We start from the raw sequence: 21,962 nt of genomic DNA, 5'->3' as shown, positions 1-21,962 counted from the left end.
ATATGATTGATTATTAAAAGTTTTAATTGACTAAACATTGTCTAAAATCGATTCATATTTAACACATATTAGTGAAAAATCAAGCTTATATATAAATAGGTAGATATTTTAAAAGCCTGGCTCCAATTATTCACGAGCAACACAATTTCGTTGCTCTTTCGACGTCCTTCAGCGACGAAAATAAAACACACGAGGTTCACTCTAATTTCTCTACTTTCCTGTGTCTCTCTCACAGACCAACCATAACAATTTTTTATTTCAGCTTTCCTTATCTGCTCTCTCTTCAATTTTTGCTCTATCTCTACTTTACCAAGCACAGATAAAGAAAAAAATATTATACGTATTAGCTGCAAATTGCAATGCAGTGATGCCTCTTGCACAAAAATTACGAAGATGAAAAGGACAAGACTTCGTTGAAGTGATGCCTGTCAATGTTTATTTATTTTTACACCAATACCCCAGTCAATGTTATAAACTAATTTTATTACGTAAATTATCTATATTATTAATAAAGGAGACATGTGTTTTACTCTTTTATTTTCAAATTTCCTCTCTTCCATACAATTTTTTTAAAAGCATGCTAAAAGCTCCCATAATATCACACATAAATTTTGTTAAAAACTTAAAAATGATGACCTAAATTTTGTCTGAAAAGAAGGTAAGCTGAAGAAGATTTTTGTGAGTGAGAATAAGATATTTGTTAACGTAACGAATAAAATAGGGCGAGGAAAAAGGCGATAGGATATAGTTAGTTAGCAATGGCACACACTCTAACACTAAGCCCCATCTCTTACACTCTCGCTAAAACCCTAAACCCCATTTCTCCATTCCACAACACTCTTCCCTTCTCCTCTTCATTCCTTTCTCGCCCCAACCTCACTCGCCGGACCCTATCCCGCTCCGTCCTGCGCTCCGCCGCTGCCCAATTCTCAGCCACCGTTGACGACGACGACGACGACGACGACAACTTGGACGAGCTCGATCTCATCGCCCTCGAGCAAGAAGCCAAGGACGCTGCCGAAGCGTATTCAACCTCTCTCTCTCAAACTTTGACCATCGGTGAATCGTCTTTCTTAATTCGTTTTTTTTTTTTTTTTTTTTTTTTTGTCTTCCATTCACTCTTCAATGACTATCTTTCTTTGTTCGGCTATTTCAGAAGACGAGGAGAAAAATGATGGCAAGGAAACAGCTCAATCCCGCAGGAAGAGTGCACGTACAACAAAATTTGTTAGTATAACATTCAGTTTTCTTAAATAATATATAGTATATTGCACTCATACCCCTCAAGTTTCGTGAAGTTGCACATAGCACTCTTGCTTTTTTAATGTTTACAAGGCAATGTGTCTTTTCAGTTATATTATATGATTCCCAAAATGGAGATTTAGTTTGTCACCGACACTTTAATTTATTACTTTCTCAAGCTCATTTGTGAAACTCGAGCATGGAACACTTAGTTTTTAAACGGATACTTTTTCTTTATTGTTTGTAACTAGTTAGAAGGAGTTGGATTATTTCTTTTGAAGATATTGAAGTAAACAGGGTCGCTTGCTGAAACTTGTTTAATTTGAATGGCAGATCCCTGACAATCTTCTCCCAAGGGTTGCAATTGTTGGAAGGCCAAATGTTGGCAAATCAGCATTATTTAATCGACTTGTTGGGGTATTCGATATTTCTTCTAGTTTAATTTTTCTCATTATATGTTCTCGTGTTCTTGGGAAATAACATTGGAAATTTCAACGTCTCTGAAATCTGAAATTTTAAATTGATTCATTATGATGTTAAATTGTAGGGAAACAGGGCTATCGTGGTGGATGAACCTGGGGTTACCAGGGATCGTTTATATGGTCGATCATATTGGGGAGAGCATGAATTCATGGTTGTGGACACCGGTGGGGTTCTCACTGTTTCAAAATCACAAGCTACTGTTATGGAAGAGCTGGCTATTACTACTACCATTGGTATGGATGGCATTCCACTTGCTGTTAGAGAGGCAGCTGTTGCCAGGATGCCCTCAATGATAGAGAGACAAGCAACTGCAGCTGTGGAAGAATCACCTGTTATTATTTTCCTGGTTGATGGTCAGGTATTTTGCATGCTCACATACAATATATTATAATTTCCCTTAGTGCTTCACTAAGGCTGTATCATTTTTCCTCCTCAAATATTTATTCTTTTTGTAATATAATAATTTTAAAAAGGATAACAAATTTTTTAAAGGATAATATTTACTTGTATTGAGTATTGGCTGGGCAATCCATTCCTCCGAGGCCACCGACATTTAACATGATTAGACATTTTCTTGTTAATTCTGGAATCTGGCTGAATCTTGGAAGCTTTTAGCTGTATTTTACTGCATTGAGTTTTAAGTGGTACCATCTAGCCAAAGTGGACAACATGACATAGTTATACACCAACAAAATGGGACATCAAGTTTTGTTTTTATACTTATTTATAAAGCATGATATGATCAACTGTTCCATAAAGCTGCTAAAAATCATCACCCAAAGACAGTAATGACAATTATGTTGAACAGGCTGGTCTAACAGCAGCTGATGAGGAGATTTCTGATTGGCTACGTAAAAACTACTCAGACAAATGTGTTATTCTTGCAGTTAACAAGTGTGAATCTCCACGCAAAAGAATTATGCAGGCGTCTGAATTTTGGTCCCTTGGGTAAGCTATTTCTGCAAGGATGCACTCCCAAGTGGGTGGGTAGGTTACGTACCTAGATTGTGGCCAAACACAGTGGAAAATGGTCTTGACACTTGACTATTTTAATATATAATGTTTATAGTCTGATATTTTCACGGCATGAATATCTAGGACAAGAACTTGATATATGGTTTTGATTATGAATGTGCCTCAACAAGCATTAGTTGTTATGGATTTTGAATGCAATTGAGGTCAGAGGTGTCATTGATACTTTGTCTTTGCCAACATTTAAACTTAATTGACCATTAAGGGGAATCAATTAATTACTCATATTAGTGGTTAACTTCAATAAATAGTTAGTTCAGGTGGTAAGCAGTTTTTAATTATGATGCAATGAAATGTTGTGTTAAGCTAAGTTTGGTTAGTTCAACTTAAATGGGTACTTGTAAGTTGTAACCCCAATTATGTTACAGAATTACCGTTGTTTCAATTTACCTTTTTTTTTTTACCATGTGCAACTTCATGTTTCCTCTTATTAGTTCATAGAGTAATTAACGAAGGAAGGTCAGACATAAGATATATATCATTATGCAGTTTTATATATTCATGTTATTAATTAAGATATTACAACAATTACACATTAATAAAAATAATTCATTTCTCTTGATGACTTGGACCTTTTAGAAGTCATAAAACTATTCAGTATTAACATCATGATACATCTTGAATATATTAAAATTAAAAGTATAGGAGATTGAAGGACTGTCTTTGACAACTAAAATTCTAAATCAACACTACCTCTCAAACCAGGAAATAGGAATTTTTTAGTGTCTAAGCATGCAGCATGGAATTCTTGCATAGTTGCATCATATTGTTTATTGATGTTTCCTAAGTGTCATGTTGTAATCAACAAATTGTTATTGTGGTTACTATATCAGATTTGAACCACTACCAATATCAGCTATCTCAGGGACTGGAACTGGAGAGCTTCTTGACCTTGTTTGTTCTGGGCTACAGAAAATTGAGGTTTGTTTTCTATAAAGGTTGCATTGCATTGTCTTTTGTATATACATTGACAGTGGGTAAATGTAGATGCTATTTTCTACTTTTATGTCGCAAGCAAGTTTATTTGACTATACTTTGCATTCGCCAACTGATAATAAGTCATTAGATTCAGTTGGAATTGTTTTTGATCACTATACAATTTTGGATCTAGCTAGAAAGCACCAACACACCTTGCAACAGAGGTGTCCTGGTGTCCGACACTCCAACACCAACACGCTATGGACACATGTTAGACACATTTTTGCTGTGTCTTTTGTGTTTTTTTTTTCCAACTTCGACACAGCTAGGACACACCTTAAATGGTTGACATGGTTATAGGCAAAATTACCTTTTTTTTTACCAATCTTTTTAAAATTAAAAATAGAATGTAATAAATAAATTTACTAGTTTCCTTTTATAAGTTTTTTTTGGGACTCTTTGTTATAGATCTTAGCAAGTTGTTAGTTAATTTTTTTATGTAAAACGACAAAGATCTAGTGTTGTAAAATTTTCTTTTCAATGATAATGATGTCTCTTAATTACCATATTTTGATCAAATTAGTAACTTTTTATGATACATACATACATACATGCATACATACACACACACACACACACACACACATATATATATATATATAATTATATATATGACATGTCCCTGTGTCCTATATTTTAGACTTTAGTTGTGTCAAAGTATGGGTGTCATGTCCAGTGTTAGAGTCAATGCTTCATAGTTTGGGATCAAGTTGTTTTATTTTATTCTTATTTTGATACCCTTGATTTTCCAATTTATAATTTACTTTCTGCTAAACAATAGGAATCAAATAATCTTGTTGTAAAAGAAGATTATGTTCCAGCAATTTCAATTGTTGGAAGACCAAATGTTGGCAAAAGTAGCATTTTGAATGCACTGGTTGGTGAGGACAGAACAATAGTCAGCCCCATCAGTGGCACTACCCGTGATGCTATTGATACTGAATTTACTGGACCGGATGGACAGGTTCGATACTTTTGGTGATTATCTAGTAACCACTTGGCTTGTAACAACACTAAAAAGAAAGTCTTTATTCAAATGTTTTATTGGGCTGTTTGTTTAAACTTTTTTTTTAAGAAAGTGCATTTTCTTAATTAAATAAGTAGTTTTTTTGTCTTTTTTTGTTTTACTTTTTTGATATGTTTGTCTAAACTGTTAATTTTTCTTTAAAAAAAAACCGTTATGTTTTATTTTAGAAACAACTCCTATCTGCTTTTTAAAAATTACTTTTTTAAAAAGCACTTTTTTTTTTATAATTTTAAACAAAGTGGCCCATTATGTGCTGTGAGAATGAAAATTTGAAAAGGATTAGTTGGTTATAAGGTTTTCCCTACCTCAACTTTGTTCAAGGCTGTATATTTTTTGGACGATATCAGTTTGTCTTAGTGATTTGGTGATCCTTTAGTATTTTGAGTCAGTACGTTAATTATTCTTATTTTCTTTCTCTAGAAATTCAAGCTTATTGATACTGCTGGAATCAGAAAAAGAACAGCCATAGCTTCAGCTGGAAGTACAACAGAGGCTTTATCAGTGAATCGAGCATTTCGTGCTATTCGTCGTTCTGATGTTGTTGCTCTTGTCATCGAGGCCATGGCTTGTATCACAGAACAGGTTTCTGATTAATGCTTTTATTTGTTACATCAAAATCAGATTGGTTTCCTTCTTGTTAGAATAAGGTATTACTACAGGCCTAGGAGGCTAGGATGCACATGTGATATCATATCAGATTTTTAGTATATACTTCCTCCCTCCTTAAACTATTTTAAATGTCTGTTGAAGGACTACAAGATAGCTGAAAGGATAGAAAAAGAAGGGAAAGGTTGTGTGATAGTTGTAAACAAGTGGGATACAATACCAAACAAAAACCAGCAGACTGCAGCATACTATGAGCAAGATGTCAGGGAGAAGCTTCGCTCACTTGACTGGGCTCCAATTGTTTATTCTACTGCTGTAGCTGGTCATAGTGTTGACAAGTATGTTTTGTCTGGAAAATAATTAATACATTAATGCTAATAATTTTCATGCTTTGAATTCCTCTAACTTTTCCCTTTGAAAAAAGTTCCCCATTCATAGTATTCATATTTCTAAAAAAAAAAAAAAATCAATTTGAATCTCACATGGTGAATGCAGATAAGCTTTATATATTTTGTTGAAAGTACCAGTTGCAAACTTGCAATGGTTTGGTCATGGTAGACTTCAAGCATTGCCTCTGCACAATTTTGTATATACTCGTATTTCTTGATGTTGGGTAAAAAAAAAAATCCATGGTCATTTCTGGAGCTCGAGTGATGCATGTAGAGATGGACTTGAGAACTTGGTTCTTTTCAAAATTTGGATGTAACCTCACTTAGTTTTTCTGGATGTAGCACATGATTAGTGTTGCACATAAATTTTAGTGGTAAATAAGTTTTTTTGGATGTAGACATTAACATGGTATCATAATTGTTGATAAATTTATGACATTCAGGTTTTATATTTTTCATTGGACTTGGTCTCCTAAATCTAAGTGGATAGCTGATTGCTTATTTTGTTGTTTTTACAACTAGGATTATAGTTGCTGCTAGTGAAGTTGTAAAGGAGAGATCAAGAAGACTAGGCACTTCTATCTTGAATCAAGTAGTTCAGGAAGCAGTAGCTTTTAAGCCTCCTCCCAGGACACGGGGTGGAAAAAGAGGGCGTGTTTACTACTGCACTCAGGTATTTGTATCATGTAAATGATGGTAGTTAATAGTTGTTATTGTATGTCTTTTAGCTTATTGCGAGTGTGAATGTTTGGATACATTTCTTCTTGTGCCATTTTTATTACGTCCCCCATGCATTTATTAGGATATTGTATGGAATAATATATGCTAGACAAAAAATTGTCTACTAGAAGAATGAACAAAATCATTAGTGCTGCAGGCTTACTTATGGGCTCCTTCTGGTATACTTTATGTACTCATAAATTAAAATATATTTAATTGCTTTATATTCTAACTGGATCTCCTCTTGCAGGCTGCTATAAGGCCACCTACATTTGTGTTTTTCGTCAATGATGCAAAACTTTTTCCTGAGACTTACCGGCGCTATATGGAGAAGCAACTGCGCACAGATGCAGGTTTTCCTGGTACACCCATTCGACTTCTGTGGCGCAGCAGAAGGAAAATAGGAAAAGATGAAGGTCAGTATATGTTTGAGGTGTTCGTAGTATCAATATTTATATCGCACACATTTTGCTTTCGTTATTCTTGTTTTGTTGCTACTACCCTTAAAAATGGTAAATGATGCGATAGACTTGTATATATGATTTTCTCACAGGCAAAGCTGTAACAAAAACCCAAGAGAATCTTAAATCAAATGATCGAAAATTGGTATCAACTACACCATAGCATCAGACATTTTATCATGGAAGAACTGGCTGTTATTCTGTTCGTGTTGGAAAATGAAATGGCTTTATCTGGGACGGGGATTACTTATTTACTTAAATGCTTGTGCTTCCTGAAATCGATCAAGGTTAGGAAAAGCTCCACAAGGACAGGATGGGTTCCTGAAGTTTGGATGAGCATCTGTCCTATTTATAGTAATCGTCATCCTGTAATTCTTCAGTAAGAACTATGTATTTATCGGATCGTAACTTGTTCCCTGTCAACAGCTGCATTGTACATTTATCTATAGAAGTAGTTGTTGAATCAAATGTAAGTTCTTGGATTTCTAATTGTGACTCTTTATTCAAATATTTAAGCTGGTATCTGGAATGGTGCTTTTGTTTTTGCTAAGCAATTGTAAGTAATTTTTCAAGTTATTAGATGTTTATAGCTTGGTAGTTAGCTGCAGTTAGCTAATTAGCTTTCTCTTTTGTTTCAAACTGGTTAGTTGCTGTTACAGTCACATAAAGCTAAACTACTAACAACAACCCACATTTCCTGTTAAACTTATTCACATTTTCTGGCTACATCTAACTCGCGTAAACAATACTATTTGATGCAATTATTTTTAACTAAAGTGTTGAAGGTTTTATTTATTTATTTATTTTTATTATTCATTTATTTATTTTTTTATGGCTAATAAGGAGAAAGATGCATATATGAGTAGAGAAATAAATTGGTTTTACTAATAATTTGTTGTTCCACGAACAATTGATTTGTTATTACCCGGTTCACCAACATGGAGCATTTAATTTGATAATCGTTTTTGTCATCCTTTGCGACAAGCTGAAAGCATATACTACATGTCTGTAACTCATCTCTATCTTACCTTCTGCATCTCTCATTCTCATTTATTTTTTTAAAATTTAATTATTGTGTGAACACCACAGTCCACAGGCATTCCCATATATGCTTCTTTACATTAGTGGCCTCACGGGTTCGTGCGTAGCTGATAATTTTACATATATGACTACGCAAGATTTGTGTATTTAAGTTTATTTTCCCTACTTGAACCTAACCTCTTTATTTCACACCTCCACAACTATGATTATGGTTAAAGCTTTGAAGGCACTGTATGTTGAGTCTTTTCGTGGCAATTCAGCTTGAAGAGTGAGGGTAATAGCCAAGTTATCAAATTCAAGTCTGCAACTCGGTTACTGAATGAAGTATTAGTTAAACCAGTGAATTATATGATGAATTACATGAACCGACATATTAAATTTATAAATTTTACGCTATATATATAATTATTATAAAGAAGATATATTTTGATAATTACTCTTTTATTCTTTTAATCTCTACTTTTTAGTAAATTATTATATCTCTTAGATATAAATTTTTTTTTAATATATTTTTGATTTATATCTAACTATTAGAGATATAAAGTGCCTTGACCTCTCAAGTATATAATAATATACATATATTATTAAAAATATTTTATCTTAATAACATTTTCTTTTACAAAACCTTAGATTTGGGTCAAGTCTTGGAGTCAACACTTTGCAGCTTTGGATTGTACGGCAATGGACTTGAACCTAGAATCCAAGACTTGAGGAAATATCTCTGGGATGAAACACTTTTGTAATATATACGAATTAATATATTATATTATCATCAGAATGTATTTACAGTCTACTATATATGACATATTTTGTTGATTTTTATAATTATTTTAATAATCCTACATAAGATGATTTCATATGACGGTGTAATATTTACATTAGTAATATAAGTTGGTGGCTTGTACCAACTTATCCCCTCCCGGCTTCCCCCAAATTTTTATCTATTAAACTCCTGTATGTTTTGTTTTTATTTTGCAGTATTATTTTAATACTTATACAAGGAAAGTCCAACCTCAACACCTCATTGGAAAAATTATTGTATATGTTCTGATACTAACTGATATTCAAGTAATATGTTATTAACCTTTTTTTGTTTTTAATAAATTGTCTGTCACTGCTTTTAATTATAGAACAGCAGAAGAAAAGATATTACTTATATTAAAGGTTCTATTATATATGGAGAGACTTCATTGTAGGATGGGGATGTAATATTAATGGATGTTCTCTCTTTGGAAACACTTTATGCAGCATGGTGAAGTTGCTGCTCAGTAGGTGTGTGTAGAAGTTAATGCCAGCTTCATTATATTTAAATCTTAAAGCTCTTGAAAGTTGAAAGCATGATCCTCCCATGCTATCTTGCAAAGCCGGTAGCAGAGGTTTTATGCAAAGCAAATAATATAGTTAGTTCAGTTGCACACGCATCAGCTAGAGTGAGAAAGGACTACGATATAGAATATGAGGGCTGTTTGAATAAATATTTAAAGTGTTTCTAAGAGTTTTTCCTTTAAAAATAAAGAGTATTTTTATAAAAAAAAGTTATCAAAAGTACTTCTAATTTATATCCTATCACATTCGGTATTACATAGCTACTTTGCTGGCTTGATTCCCATAGTCTTTTATTGCTGACATTCAATTCTTGGCTTAATTACCCTCCATGTTTCAGTTGCTACATATAGAATCCATCTAAGACCTGTTAAAAAGGCAACCAATAAATATATACACGAAATATGGTTGTAAGAACATTTATGTCCAACAAACCAAATTAATATTCCTAATCCCACCAAATCTCCCGAGTAAAATAATATAATAGCTAGCCAAATCACTTAATAGTCAAGTGCATATCGAGTATGGTCCTATGGAGTATGAAATTGGTCCACCTAGGTCGTCAGGGTAGGCCAAAAATGGAGTCTCTTACATGCCGAGTAGCTGGTATATAAGGGTCCACAAAATAAACAACCCTAAATCCTAAAATATTAATAAGCTCAGTTAATCGAAGAAAAAGTGTAAATTATATAAACTAGAAATTGACTGGCAGCACAAGTAAATAAGTAATTATTTAATTTTTACATACACCAACACATATAATTAGTGTGTTACAATGTTATGGACGCGTATGATTTAATTCCTTGATAGTGTCAAGGCAGTGTTTTAAAAATCAGATCGTACTGGTTGGTCAGACCGGTTGAATCGGTGATCTAGTCGGTCTGAATCTTAAGTTGAATCAGTTATGCATTCGAGCTATTTAAAATCAGAGTGAATCGGTCAGTTTTTTGATTCAACCAGTGAACTAGTGGGTTGAACTAGTGGATTAAACCGGTTCAACCAAAAAAAAGTTAAATATTTTTTTGAGTTAATCACCTATATACTACCGGTATAAAGTTTTTTATACTGACAACCAATCATATCTTTTAATAGTGTCATGTCATTTGCTTATTTAATGAACTAAAAATAAAATAAAATAATTTAAAAGATATGATTGGTTGCCAGTGTAAAGCTTACACTGGCAGTGTATGAATGATTAACTCTATATTTTTTTATGTATTTCTTTATAATAAATAAAATTAAAGATAATTTTAAATAAGATAAAAATTAAAATTTAAGATAGGATAAGAATTTATCAAAATTTATAAGTATAAAATATATTTAACATGAATATTTAAAAATAATAATAAAAATTGGGTCATGTGATTCAATTAGTGACTCATCAGTTCAACCTTTAACTCACTGACTCAATACCTTAATTGGTTTGATAACCAATTCCATTTTTAAAACTATGCTCAAAGGTGTCGAGTCAAATGTGCATTTTTTTTCTTCGAGCACTTTCTCCATTTACACATTTAGAAAGTACAACATTAAATTTAGTGTTCCAAATAATTTTAGTGTTTCAAAAAGTATTTTTCAAAATTGTTTTTAACATACTTTTGGAAAATATTTTTTGAACAACTAAATTTATTATTTTGGAAAGAATTTCCCAAGACTGTGTAAAAAAAACACTTTTGAAAAAAGTAATTTTTAGAACATTAATTTTACTATTTCAGAAAGTAATTTTCAAAATACTAATGTTAGTATTTAAAAAATACTTTTTGAACACTAATTTTACTATTCTAGAAAGTACTTTTCAAAATATTGAAATTAATGTTTTAAAAAGTATTTTCTAGAACACTAAATTTAATATTAGTGTTTCTCAAAGTATGATAGGGGAGGAAGTAGTGTTCGAAGAAAAAACATGTATTTGACTTAACACCTTCGAAATTATCAAGGAAGTCGTACATCCCTACAACGTTATCGCACATCAATTGTACTATTTGAATGCATGTAAAAACTAAAAGAAAGAAGGAAGAAGAAAGTAATATGAAAACCAAACAAATCAAAACTACCTACTAAAATAGGTAGAGAGTGAAAGAAAGACTTAAAGGTGTATGTGAAAATCAAACGGAGGAGAGAAACATATAAAAAAGAAGAAAAAAACTACTAATTTGAAAATTAAAAGTGTAAAATAAAAAATTAAAAAAAATTAAAAAATTTTAAAAAATTTTAAAAAATAAATAAAAGAAGTATACTTATTTATTTATATATATATATATATATATATATAATGTATATATCATAAACCAAAAAAATACTATTTAAAATAATAATATTTATGAAAATCTCTCATAACGAATCATATTTAATTAGCCCCATCTATTTAAGGGTTAGCCTCAAAGTAAAATTAGTAAAGCTCAAGTTTTAATTCCATCAATTAAAAATTATTTTCTATTAGAGTTTGTAAAATAAAAAAAAAAGGCATAATATATTAGTAAAAGAAAACTCAACATATAACTTTTATTTTAAGTACAAAATTTCTTTTAAATTTTTTTTTTAAACTTTCCTCATTGTTAGACGTGATCAGCTCCAACTACATCTCTTCCATCAAAATATGGAACATCAACAACCAGAATCTTTAAACTGCTCAAGATCTCGGCTCTCGAAATTAGTTGTTATAAGTAATAATATATAAAAATAAATATGCGTTGATAATTATAAATCGTGAATTTATAGCGGCAGGAGGTAGGTCCAATTAATTTTGATCAAATCATGGATTTTGAGCTGCTCCATCAATTAATGTGATATGGTTTTCCTTCATTATATTGTTGTCATTGTCAAATACCATACGCTAATTAATGGCCACTGATGTGGGTAAATGTGACTCGTCTGCATCACCAAGTTTTCTGCAAATTAAATATTTCCTCCATTTTCTTTATAATCGTTTAAAGTTTTGCACGACATTTAAGAAAATTATTGATATTTTAATTTTTAAAAATATTTATTACTTATTTTTCTATTTTATCCTTTTTTTTTATATTTTTGAGATTGATTACACGTGAACTGTAACCTACTGTATTTAATTATATTTGTCCATGAATTAATGGTTATAGTTAAAGAGTCTTGTAAATAGTTGTTCTTTTTTTGTTTTTTTATAATATTTTGTTAGGAATATATTGCTTTTATAAATGCACATTAACTTTATATGGGTAGTTAAAGAAAAAATAGGTAGACATTAAAAATAAATACACACATTATTTAGTGAACATGTATTAATTATCAAGGGTAAAAATGAAGAAAAAAAATTAATAAGTCATTGATTTTAGTAAAATAACAATGAAAAAAAACAACAAATTTTGACAAAATGACTATAAAAAAAAACAAAAAACGAAGGGAGTAATTACTAAAGATGAATTAAAAGCAAGAAAAAGTATTATTTTCAAAAGCAATGTATATTAATAGTCTTAGTATACATTTAAACAAAAATGTTAAAGTAAAGAAAAGTATTGTACATACACCCTTAATTTAAAATAAATTGAATTTACGAATTAAAAGAAAGTACACTTTTATAATATTTATATTTTACTTAAATTCACTTTTAATCTTTATAATTTCATAAATGAGTAATTTTAGTCTTTTAACTCTTTTTTTATTATTATTACAAACATGGTCTTCTAATTTTTTAAATTAAGCAATATTTGTGCACAATCAATATATCACTCAAAATTAAATAAAAAATGATGATGAGTGTCTATAAATGATAATATTCACAGTTAATTAACCACATAAAAGAATAACAGTATTAAAAATTAAATAAATTATTTTAATATAAATTACAAATTTTAATTGAAATAAAATAGAAACATAATCTGTTTGTAATAAAAGTCGTGTTGTTTCTTACATAAAAGTCATCATGATTAAATAATTATGAAATAATATCATTTATAGACATGTCAATATTTTTTTTTATATAATTTTAAATAATGTATTAATGGTGAATTAATTTAATATAAAAAATTATAAGATTAAATTTATAATAAAAATTTTTTGAGACTAAAACTATACATGCACAAAACTATATGAAGCAAAATAAATTTAAACCTTTATTTATTTATTTTTAATTAACTCCACATTTATCGTAATAAAGTTCATATATGTATTTTTCAATGTACATAACGATATATCAAATAATTCAATCGTTACAGAGAGATTATAAATATAACCTATCCCCAACTTTTTAAAAGAATGTCAATCACCTTTCTAACATTTTTATTATTAAACTTATGTCTTACTTTTAAATCATAAGATACTGGTTAAATGGAGCATGCCATCCATCAAAATTTGTTAATTTTAATAAATTTTAGTTAATAATAGTAATAATAATAATAAATTATACAGATGTTCAAAATAATTGTTTATGAATTTAGTTAAGGATCTTACCTGTTAGCCAAGTTAAGAACAAAAGTTCATTTATTCCCGTACATACTTGTGGATATAGTGACGGGCCAAAACCCTATTTAAGCTACACACATGCACACATGACACATGATGAGAATGATAAGGAGAACCCTGCAACTGCAACTGCACCTGCAACTGCACCATGTGCAATCTATCAAGTCCTAACATTTATTATCGGTTAATATAAAGTACTAACTACACTATCATTGCATCTCCGTACACCCCACCCCCCTCTCTTTTTCAAATGTACAATACAACATCTTAATTCCACACAAACACGTGTCGCACACTCATTTCACTTTATATTTATGTACTCATAGAAGATACTAGATCACTAATAATATACAACTTACATTCATTAGTGACGAAAAAATTGAATTTTTGAGCTTAAGTGGACCTTAACTCATTATGTTATATGAAGAAAATGCCTCAGTTTTATCAAAATTTTCCATGCTGAAACAGTGAAACAAATCTAATGTTGCGGGGAGGAAGAGAAGTTATATTATTAGATAGATCAAACAATCACGTATCTATAATAAATAATGTTTTTTAATTTTTCAATTATAAGGTAAATTTATTTTTTTAAAAGTTAAAATTGATTTGCAGGACATATAATTTTAAAAAAATCTTAATTTAATCATTATACTCCGATGTTAATAGTAAATATATTAAATATTAGTGTATAAAATTCATTTAATAATATTATTATTAGTAAAATTATTATATTAAATTTAATTAATATTTTATAACTGTCATAATCTACTACCGTCAATTATACTAATAATAATGTATTGAAATAATTTTTCTAAAGTACAAAAATTTAAAAAAAATTATTTTAAATTTGAGAGAAAAATAATTTATTTTAAATTATAAAGACTAAAAATATATTTAAGTCATAAATAATTTATATTTTTTTGTCATTTAAATGTTGTTTTTTTTAAATAAAAAATTCAATATATTTTTATGTAATTTATTTCTTATATAAAGGGAGGGACTAAGTACAGGAAGAATGCAAAAAATATTAAATGTATGATAATTATAATGAGCTTACCATATAAGTCTAGGTCCAATAAAATTATTATAAATAATAACTTGTAGAAAAAAAATACTTATATTTATTACAATATTAATCACATTATCTTATCTAAATCCAATAATTGACTTAACGTTAAAATGTTTTTTACTTATTTTCTTTTCCTTCTCCATCAAGAATGATCGAAGGTTAGAAAAATGTTAAATACAGAAATTATAAGGATGATGACTTATTTGACAAGGATCGAGATGACAAAATTGCTCGTGACCTTGTATAGATATATTTCCAATAATACTTTTATATATAATGGAGTAATTAAAATTCATTTAAGTGAAATATTATTGTTACTTTTAGTAGAAAAGTAATATAAACGAGAATAATTTAGTTTATATATATATATATATATATAAATTAAATATTTTTAAACAAGGAGACAGTATAATTCGATTGCATCGGAGTCGTGATGGATCATATAATAACTTCTCATAAAGAGATGGAAAGTGTGAGTTGGTTTCGGTATTTAATGTTGTTAACATGTCAGCGTGATAAATGTACTATTTGTCTAGTTTTTTTTTTTTTCTAAAAAAATAGATACAATTTCTATGTACGAATGAGATTGTTCTTTGATTAAAACTATAATTCTACACCTTCGACGGTTTTATTTTATTTTTTATAATCAGATAAAATTGATAATTAAGGACAAAATTTAAATACATATTATTTAAGCAAAATTTTAATTTGATAGAAGATAAATAACAATAATACTTATGTTATTCAACTATTTTTATTTTTATTTTTTTCTCAACGCGTAGCTAGTTCTTTGACAATAACGTGTATAGTGATAGAATGTAAAGGATCTTTCACCCTTAATGGAAGTCGACCCCACTCCGAATTGAAGTGAGTTAGTTGTACAAATATAAATACTAGCAGCTGAGAGGTTAATGATCACCCCAAAGAACCATGGAGATGATGCCAACTTTGGAGAGTGACCTGAATAACATGAGGGACTATTATGAGAGTGGAAACACTAAGGATGCGTCATGGAGAGAATCTCAGCTCAAAGGGTTGCATCGTTTCCTCATGGAAAAACAGGACCATATCATGAATGCCCTCATGCAAGATCTAGGAAAACATCAACTTGAAGCTTTCAGAGACGAGGTATATATATATCTTTTCACATCAAACATTAGCTTTTGTGTTACAATATAAGTGGGAGGAATTAATAAACCATTCTTAATTATTATTTGATGCATTTTCGCAGATAGGAACGTTGATCAAGACCTTAAATCTGGCATTGAAGTCTTTGAAAGATTGGATGTCAGGCAAAAAGGTAAGATATACATGTTGTTCCTTCAAAATATCGCTATAACTTCACCTTGGTAATCGTTTGAAGTAACCAGTGAGCAAATCAATTTTTATAGGCTAAGTTGCCGCAAATAGCATTGCTCACTAGTGCAGAAATAGTTCCCGAGCCACTTGGTTTGGTCCTCATTATTTCATCATGGAATTTCCCCTTTGGTGAGTCATACTAACCAGTCCCTTGGAAACAACAGTTATATATATATCACTGGATTACGTTCATGGGTTTTTGTTGCTAAGAAGTGTCTTCATCTTGTTGATTAATTTATGAAAACATAGGACTATCCTTGGAGTCACTGATAGGAGCAGTAGCTGCGGGAAACGCAGCAGTGTTAAAGCCTTCAGAGTTGTCACCAGCATGTTCTTCTCTACTTGCTTCTGGTCTTGCCACTTACTTGGACAATAAAGCCATTAAGGTGGTTCAAGGTGGACCTCAAGAGACTCAGCAACTACTACAGCAAAAATGGGACAAAATCTTCTTCACAGGTAAATGGGATCATTCTTTTTTGTTACACAAAACAGTGGTTTACGTTAAATATGTACTTTAGTGTTGTTTTTCAAACAGTATTACTAATTGTGATTGTTTCAATTGCACCACTTAAAAGTATCTAAAACGAAGAAACTAGAAATGTGTGAATCTGTTTTATCAATAAAATAGTTATTAAAAAGATTATCATTAATTTTTTAACCATATTTTAAAAAATGTTTAAGTTTTTCTGTTTAGATGTCGATAGTGAATCTGTTATATAAAATTCATGATGAATGTAAAAAACCAATTGCAGGAAGTTCACATGTGGGGAGGATTGTGATGGCTGCTGCTGTGAAGCACCTGACTCCTGTGACTTTGGAGTTGGGTGGAAAATGCCCTGCAGTTGTTGATTCTCTCTCATCTTCGTGGGATTTAGGAGTGACAGTGAAGAGAATTATTGTGGGAAAATTTGGGACTTGTGCTGGTCAAGCATGCATAGCTATTGATTATGTCATTGTGGAAAAGGAGTACTGTTTAAAACTGGTACATCCCTTAACAATTTTTACTGTTGATATTGACCATCTTCACTGTTCTTTGTTTCTTGATATACCATATTTTGTTTTTCTTTTAGGTGGAATTGATGAAGGTGTGGATCAAGAAAATGTATGGAGAGAACCCACAACGTTCCAAAACTATTGCCAGAATAGTCAATAAACACCACTTCTCTAGATTGAAGAATCTCCTTGACGATGAAAACGTCAAAGAATCTGTGGTTTATGGTGGTTCAACGGACGAAAAGAACTTGTAATTAATTAACCAACACTGACCTTTCTCCGCTACATTCTTGCATGATTTTTCTATTTCCTTTAATCCCTATTTAGCAATAATAACATAATTTAGTACGTATTTTAGAAATATAAACACATTACGTTACGTGAATTGGTGCAGATTTATTGAGCCAACGATCTTGGTGAATCCCCCGCCGGAAGCAGCAATTATGTCGGAGGAAATTTTTGGCCCATTACTTCCAATTATTACTGTAAGCTACATGCACACCAGTGAAAATAAAGTTTCAATTTTTTTTTCTTAGTGAACATATTACATATATATAAATATCAGAAGGCCATTACCCCATGCTTAATATATCTATTTATTTTCTAACTTGACCAATGATATCCGTTTTTTTTTTTCTCTTCTTCCAATTAATAATTTGCAGGTGGAGAAGATTGAGGAGAGTATTAAATTCATAAATTGTAGACCTAAGCCTCTTGCCCTTTATGTTTTCACCAAAAACCAAACACTGCAGAGAAGAATGATATCTGAAACATCATCTGGAAGTGTGACTTTCAATGATGCAATTCTACAAGTAATACCCTATCTAGGACTAGCATCATTCTACTCCTAATTAATTATCTTTTAGCATATATATTTTAATTACATGATATTTTTGTTGTTGCAGTATGCAGCTGATTCTCTTCCATTTGGAGGAGTTGGTGAAAGTGGGTTTGGGATGTACCATGGAAAGTTCTCCTTTGACACATTTAGCCACCAGAAAGCAATTGTGAGAAGAAGTTTCCTCACTGATTTTTGGTTTAGATATCCTCCATGGACACTAAATAAGTTACAACTACTTGAAGTCTCTTACAACTATGATTATCTGGGATTGCTCCTTGTCCTTCTCGGATTAAAAAGACCATCAAAACGCTTAATCTTGGATCAAATTTAGCCGCTCAGGAATTTCGGTAACCAACTATTTTGTATTTGTATTTTATTGCAGTTTGTAAGGAAATATTTATATTTTTCTTTAGAAGTAAAGTATCTTGTATATAATGAAGATTTTCACAGATAACATCTGAAGATATTGTTTATTTTGTGTTTAAATTTTTATAAATTTATTTTTCATTATCATCCAAAAGACATTTATACTAATATCTAAAAGAAATATATTTTTAATAATTATTTTTGGTATTATGATACCTTTATGTTATTAAAAAAAATCAATATTTTTTTAATAACTACCAGTTTTTTTATTTAATAATCATTTCATTATCTTTTATTTTATTTTTTTAAAAATGACCACTTCATTATCTTTCTATTCACAAAATTTAGTATATACTATGTATAATATCCTCTTTATTTAATATTGATTGATATTTATGGCTTTTCAAAGAGATCAAGAAAAATAATTATTCTAAGATAATATTTGTAGTATTTATTAAGATTAATTTTACTAAATGATGCTTATTCTCTTTCTCAATCTCTATAAAAGCGTATTTCAGTATAAAAAAAAAAAAATTAATTAAAAATTGAAAAAAAAAATCAAAAAACATAAAACGGAAAAAGTAGTAACATTAACATGTATTACTATCAGTAAAACATTAATTAGATTATACAACAAAAAAGAAACATTAATTAAATCAATACTAAAATTATAACTATTAATCATTCTACTCCATCCGTTTTTAATTTTTGTACATAACCGTCAATAAAAAAAAATAAAAAAAGTAATACATAAAATTTCAACAAACAAAATTATTTTTTGAAATCATCCATTATTTTAGTTTTTGATAATAATACTAATTTTATAAATCATTAATTAATAAATGTTATTGTTGGTTATGTCACTAAATTAGTTATTATGAAATTAAGGATCAAATTTACTAATTATATTACTTTTATATATTAAATTAAGAGTTTTATAATTACGCAATATGCGAATGCAAACTGTTTTATTTAGCAACAAATTATAATTTTTTAATTTATATGACTTTTAACTGTTTTTAATACAAGTCAATAAATTTATAGTACAGCTACGAATTTTGATTGAATGAGGATATAAAAAAAAATCCTATTTTCTCTTAATTTAAGGCTTTATTCCCGAAATATGATTTTTAGGCCTAAAGTATTAAAATGTCTGTCTTCCTAATCAAAATTCTTGAACAAATGAATTGTAGAAAGTGATGCACAAGAATTAAATTTTTCCTTTAAGATTATTGACCGCTCATTTTTACCATTTAGTGACGTGCATATGTTAAAAAAGACATATTAGAAAACAAGGAAGACATCATTTTTATTTTTTAATTTCTTTTTTGATTCATGTTTTTCTTTTCTCAATTAATCACTATTTTTAAGCATTTTTAGCAAGTGAAATAAGAGGAAAATATAACCAAAAGTGAGGTTATAACTTCTGTATTATAAAATCATTTATTTACCGCTAATTTTTTTTATGAAAACTCTTTGACTTTTATAACAATAATAATAATAATAATAATAATAATAATTTTTTATTCATCGACAATATAATTTATTTTACACTTATAGCTGCATAATCAATAAACTATAATTTTAAAATGTCAATTCTTTCAAAATAAATGTATACATATTTAACAGATTCATCCCCACATTATAATTCCACCAACCTTATTAATTATTTGGCTCCCAAAAATGGCCTAACATTATGACTATTTAAACTGAATGCATGCAGCCACGAAAACTAGTGGTAGAGAACTGTGATCGTGTATATTGGTAGTTGAAAAGCATACCGATTGCTGGTGGCTGTTTTGTTAATTAGCTATGTTTTCTTTTCGAAAACACTGTGTATTTGTAAATATTGGATCAACTTGATGTGAGTTTCATTAAATTAAATGAACCACCTTTTCCGTTTATTTAATGAAATTTAATTTCTGAACGCCACTGACTAATGTGGTGGTTAGAGTGAATTGCCTTACTGTACATCTAATCTAAATATCTAAAAACCTGATAGAGTTTGCTTTTTCTCTCTTTCTCTCTCTTTCCACGTTACATAAGTAAAAGAAAAGGACAATCAAATGCTCTAAAGTCTAAAACAAAAGAGAATTAAATCACAAGATAATCATGCCACTAATAAAGACCCAAAACCAAAAGACAATCACTGTTCGGTGTCCAGGGAAACCGAAAACATAGTTGTCGAGAAACTAGTAATTATAGTAAAGAAAAATGCCATAATTTCATACTTCCTTATGAGGTGTGAATTAGGTAAAAAAAAAATATTGACAATAACGCGACGAAGAGAGAAAGGAAGTAATATATATATTACTTGCAAAAGAGTGAACGTTAAAAAATCCAAACTTTGTAATTAGGGATCGATCGAATATTTCAGTTTGTTAACCACTAAGTACTTGCATGTTTTACGTAATTGTAAATGGAATTGACAGATTCCAGCCGCTAAAGAAGAAAAAAAAAATGCATATGCATTTTTTGGAATAATATAAAGACGAGAGTGCTTCTAGTTCTAGCATGAAGTATTTTATTATATGTCTGATGTCTCATTCATAAAAAAATGCATATACTCCTCTAGCCGTCACGCTGCCACGGTTTTCGCCACCTAAACCCCTAGAAACTCCACTCTGACAAGGTCATCGCTGCCATCGATGTCGCACAAGGCCATGGGCAGCAAGGACATTGACGCGCGCGAGCTACGGCAAAGGAAGCTGACGCCATTCTTGGAGGATCTCGGATTTAGAGTGAAAAGAAAGAAATACACATTTTTCTCTAGACTTTCTTTCATGTGTATATATGAAAATTAAAGACTTTCTCTCATACGTATGTAAAAGAAATAAAAAAAATCTTCAATTAAATCACTGATCAATTATGTGACTAATTAAATTATATTTTTAATCTCTTTATTTTCCTAAAGACGAAAGAATGAAAAGAAAGAAATGCACATTTTTCTCTAGACTTTCCTTCATGTGTATATATGAAAATCAAAGACTTTCTTTCATGTACATGTAAAAAAAATTAAAAAAAAAAACTTCAATTAAATCACTGATCAATTACGTGACTAATTAAATTATATTTTTAATCTCTTTATTTTCCTAAAGACGAAAGAATAAAAAGAAAGAAATGCACATTTTTCTCTAGACTTTCCTTCATGTGTATATATAAAAATTAAAGACTTTCTTTCATGTACATGTAAAAAAAATTAAAAAAAAACTTCAATTAAATCACAGATCAATTACGTAACTAATTAAATTATATTTTTAATCTCTTTATTTTTATTATTTAATTATTTGATTAAATTATATTTTTAGTCTCTATTTTTATTAATATATAATTTTGATTATTTTATTTTAAAATAAATACATTTAACATACATATTTTTAAAAATACAAAATTTTAATCCTATCTCTAAAATTTAATAATTTATTACCATTTAAATGACGTAAATCGTTTAATATATTTAATAATGTGACATATAAAAATAAAAATAAAAAAATAATGTACAAAAAAGTCTTCATTTATATCTATTTTAACCACTTATGTTTATTTTATTAATAAATATTATTTAATTTTTTTAGTTTTTTATCTTTACATGTCATAC

At 29.6% G+C, this 21,962-nt stretch overlaps 2 protein-coding genes across 2 annotated transcripts; both read left to right on the top strand.

Annotated features, from left to right (window-relative positions):
- Positions 1–699: 699 nt before the first annotated feature.
- EMB2738 (GTP-binding family protein) lies at positions 700–7,488 on the top strand. Its single transcript, XM_020377587.3, has 12 exons — positions 700–1,059; positions 1,157–1,227; positions 1,576–1,659; positions 1,790–2,083; positions 2,534–2,673; positions 3,591–3,678; positions 4,517–4,699; positions 5,183–5,344; positions 5,513–5,706; positions 6,280–6,430; positions 6,728–6,893; positions 7,031–7,488. Exons 1-12 carry the CDS (start codon positions 759–761, stop codon positions 7,099–7,101), a joined length of 1,905 nt encoding a protein of 634 aa, XP_020233176.2. The 5' UTR covers positions 700–758; the 3' UTR covers positions 7,102–7,488.
- An 8,223-nt stretch (positions 7,489–15,711) lies between these two features.
- Positions 15,712–18,471, top strand: LOC109813397 (aldehyde dehydrogenase family 3 member F1). Its single transcript, XM_020377578.3, has 9 exons — positions 15,712–15,933; positions 16,037–16,105; positions 16,197–16,293; positions 16,414–16,620; positions 16,917–17,146; positions 17,235–17,407; positions 17,552–17,642; positions 17,820–17,969; positions 18,063–18,471. Exons 1-9 carry the CDS (start codon positions 15,736–15,738, stop codon positions 18,327–18,329), a joined length of 1,482 nt encoding a protein of 493 aa, XP_020233167.1. The 5' UTR covers positions 15,712–15,735; the 3' UTR covers positions 18,330–18,471.
- The last annotated feature ends 3,491 nt before the right edge of the window (positions 18,472–21,962 follow it).

Source organism: Cajanus cajan, chromosome 8, assembly GCF_000230855.2.
Source record: "Cajanus cajan strain Asha chromosome 8, NIPB_CcT2T_4, whole genome shotgun sequence".
Taxonomy (NCBI): domain Eukaryota; kingdom Viridiplantae; phylum Streptophyta; class Magnoliopsida; order Fabales; family Fabaceae; genus Cajanus; species Cajanus cajan.
This window is presented reverse-complemented; position numbering and strand designations above follow the sequence as displayed.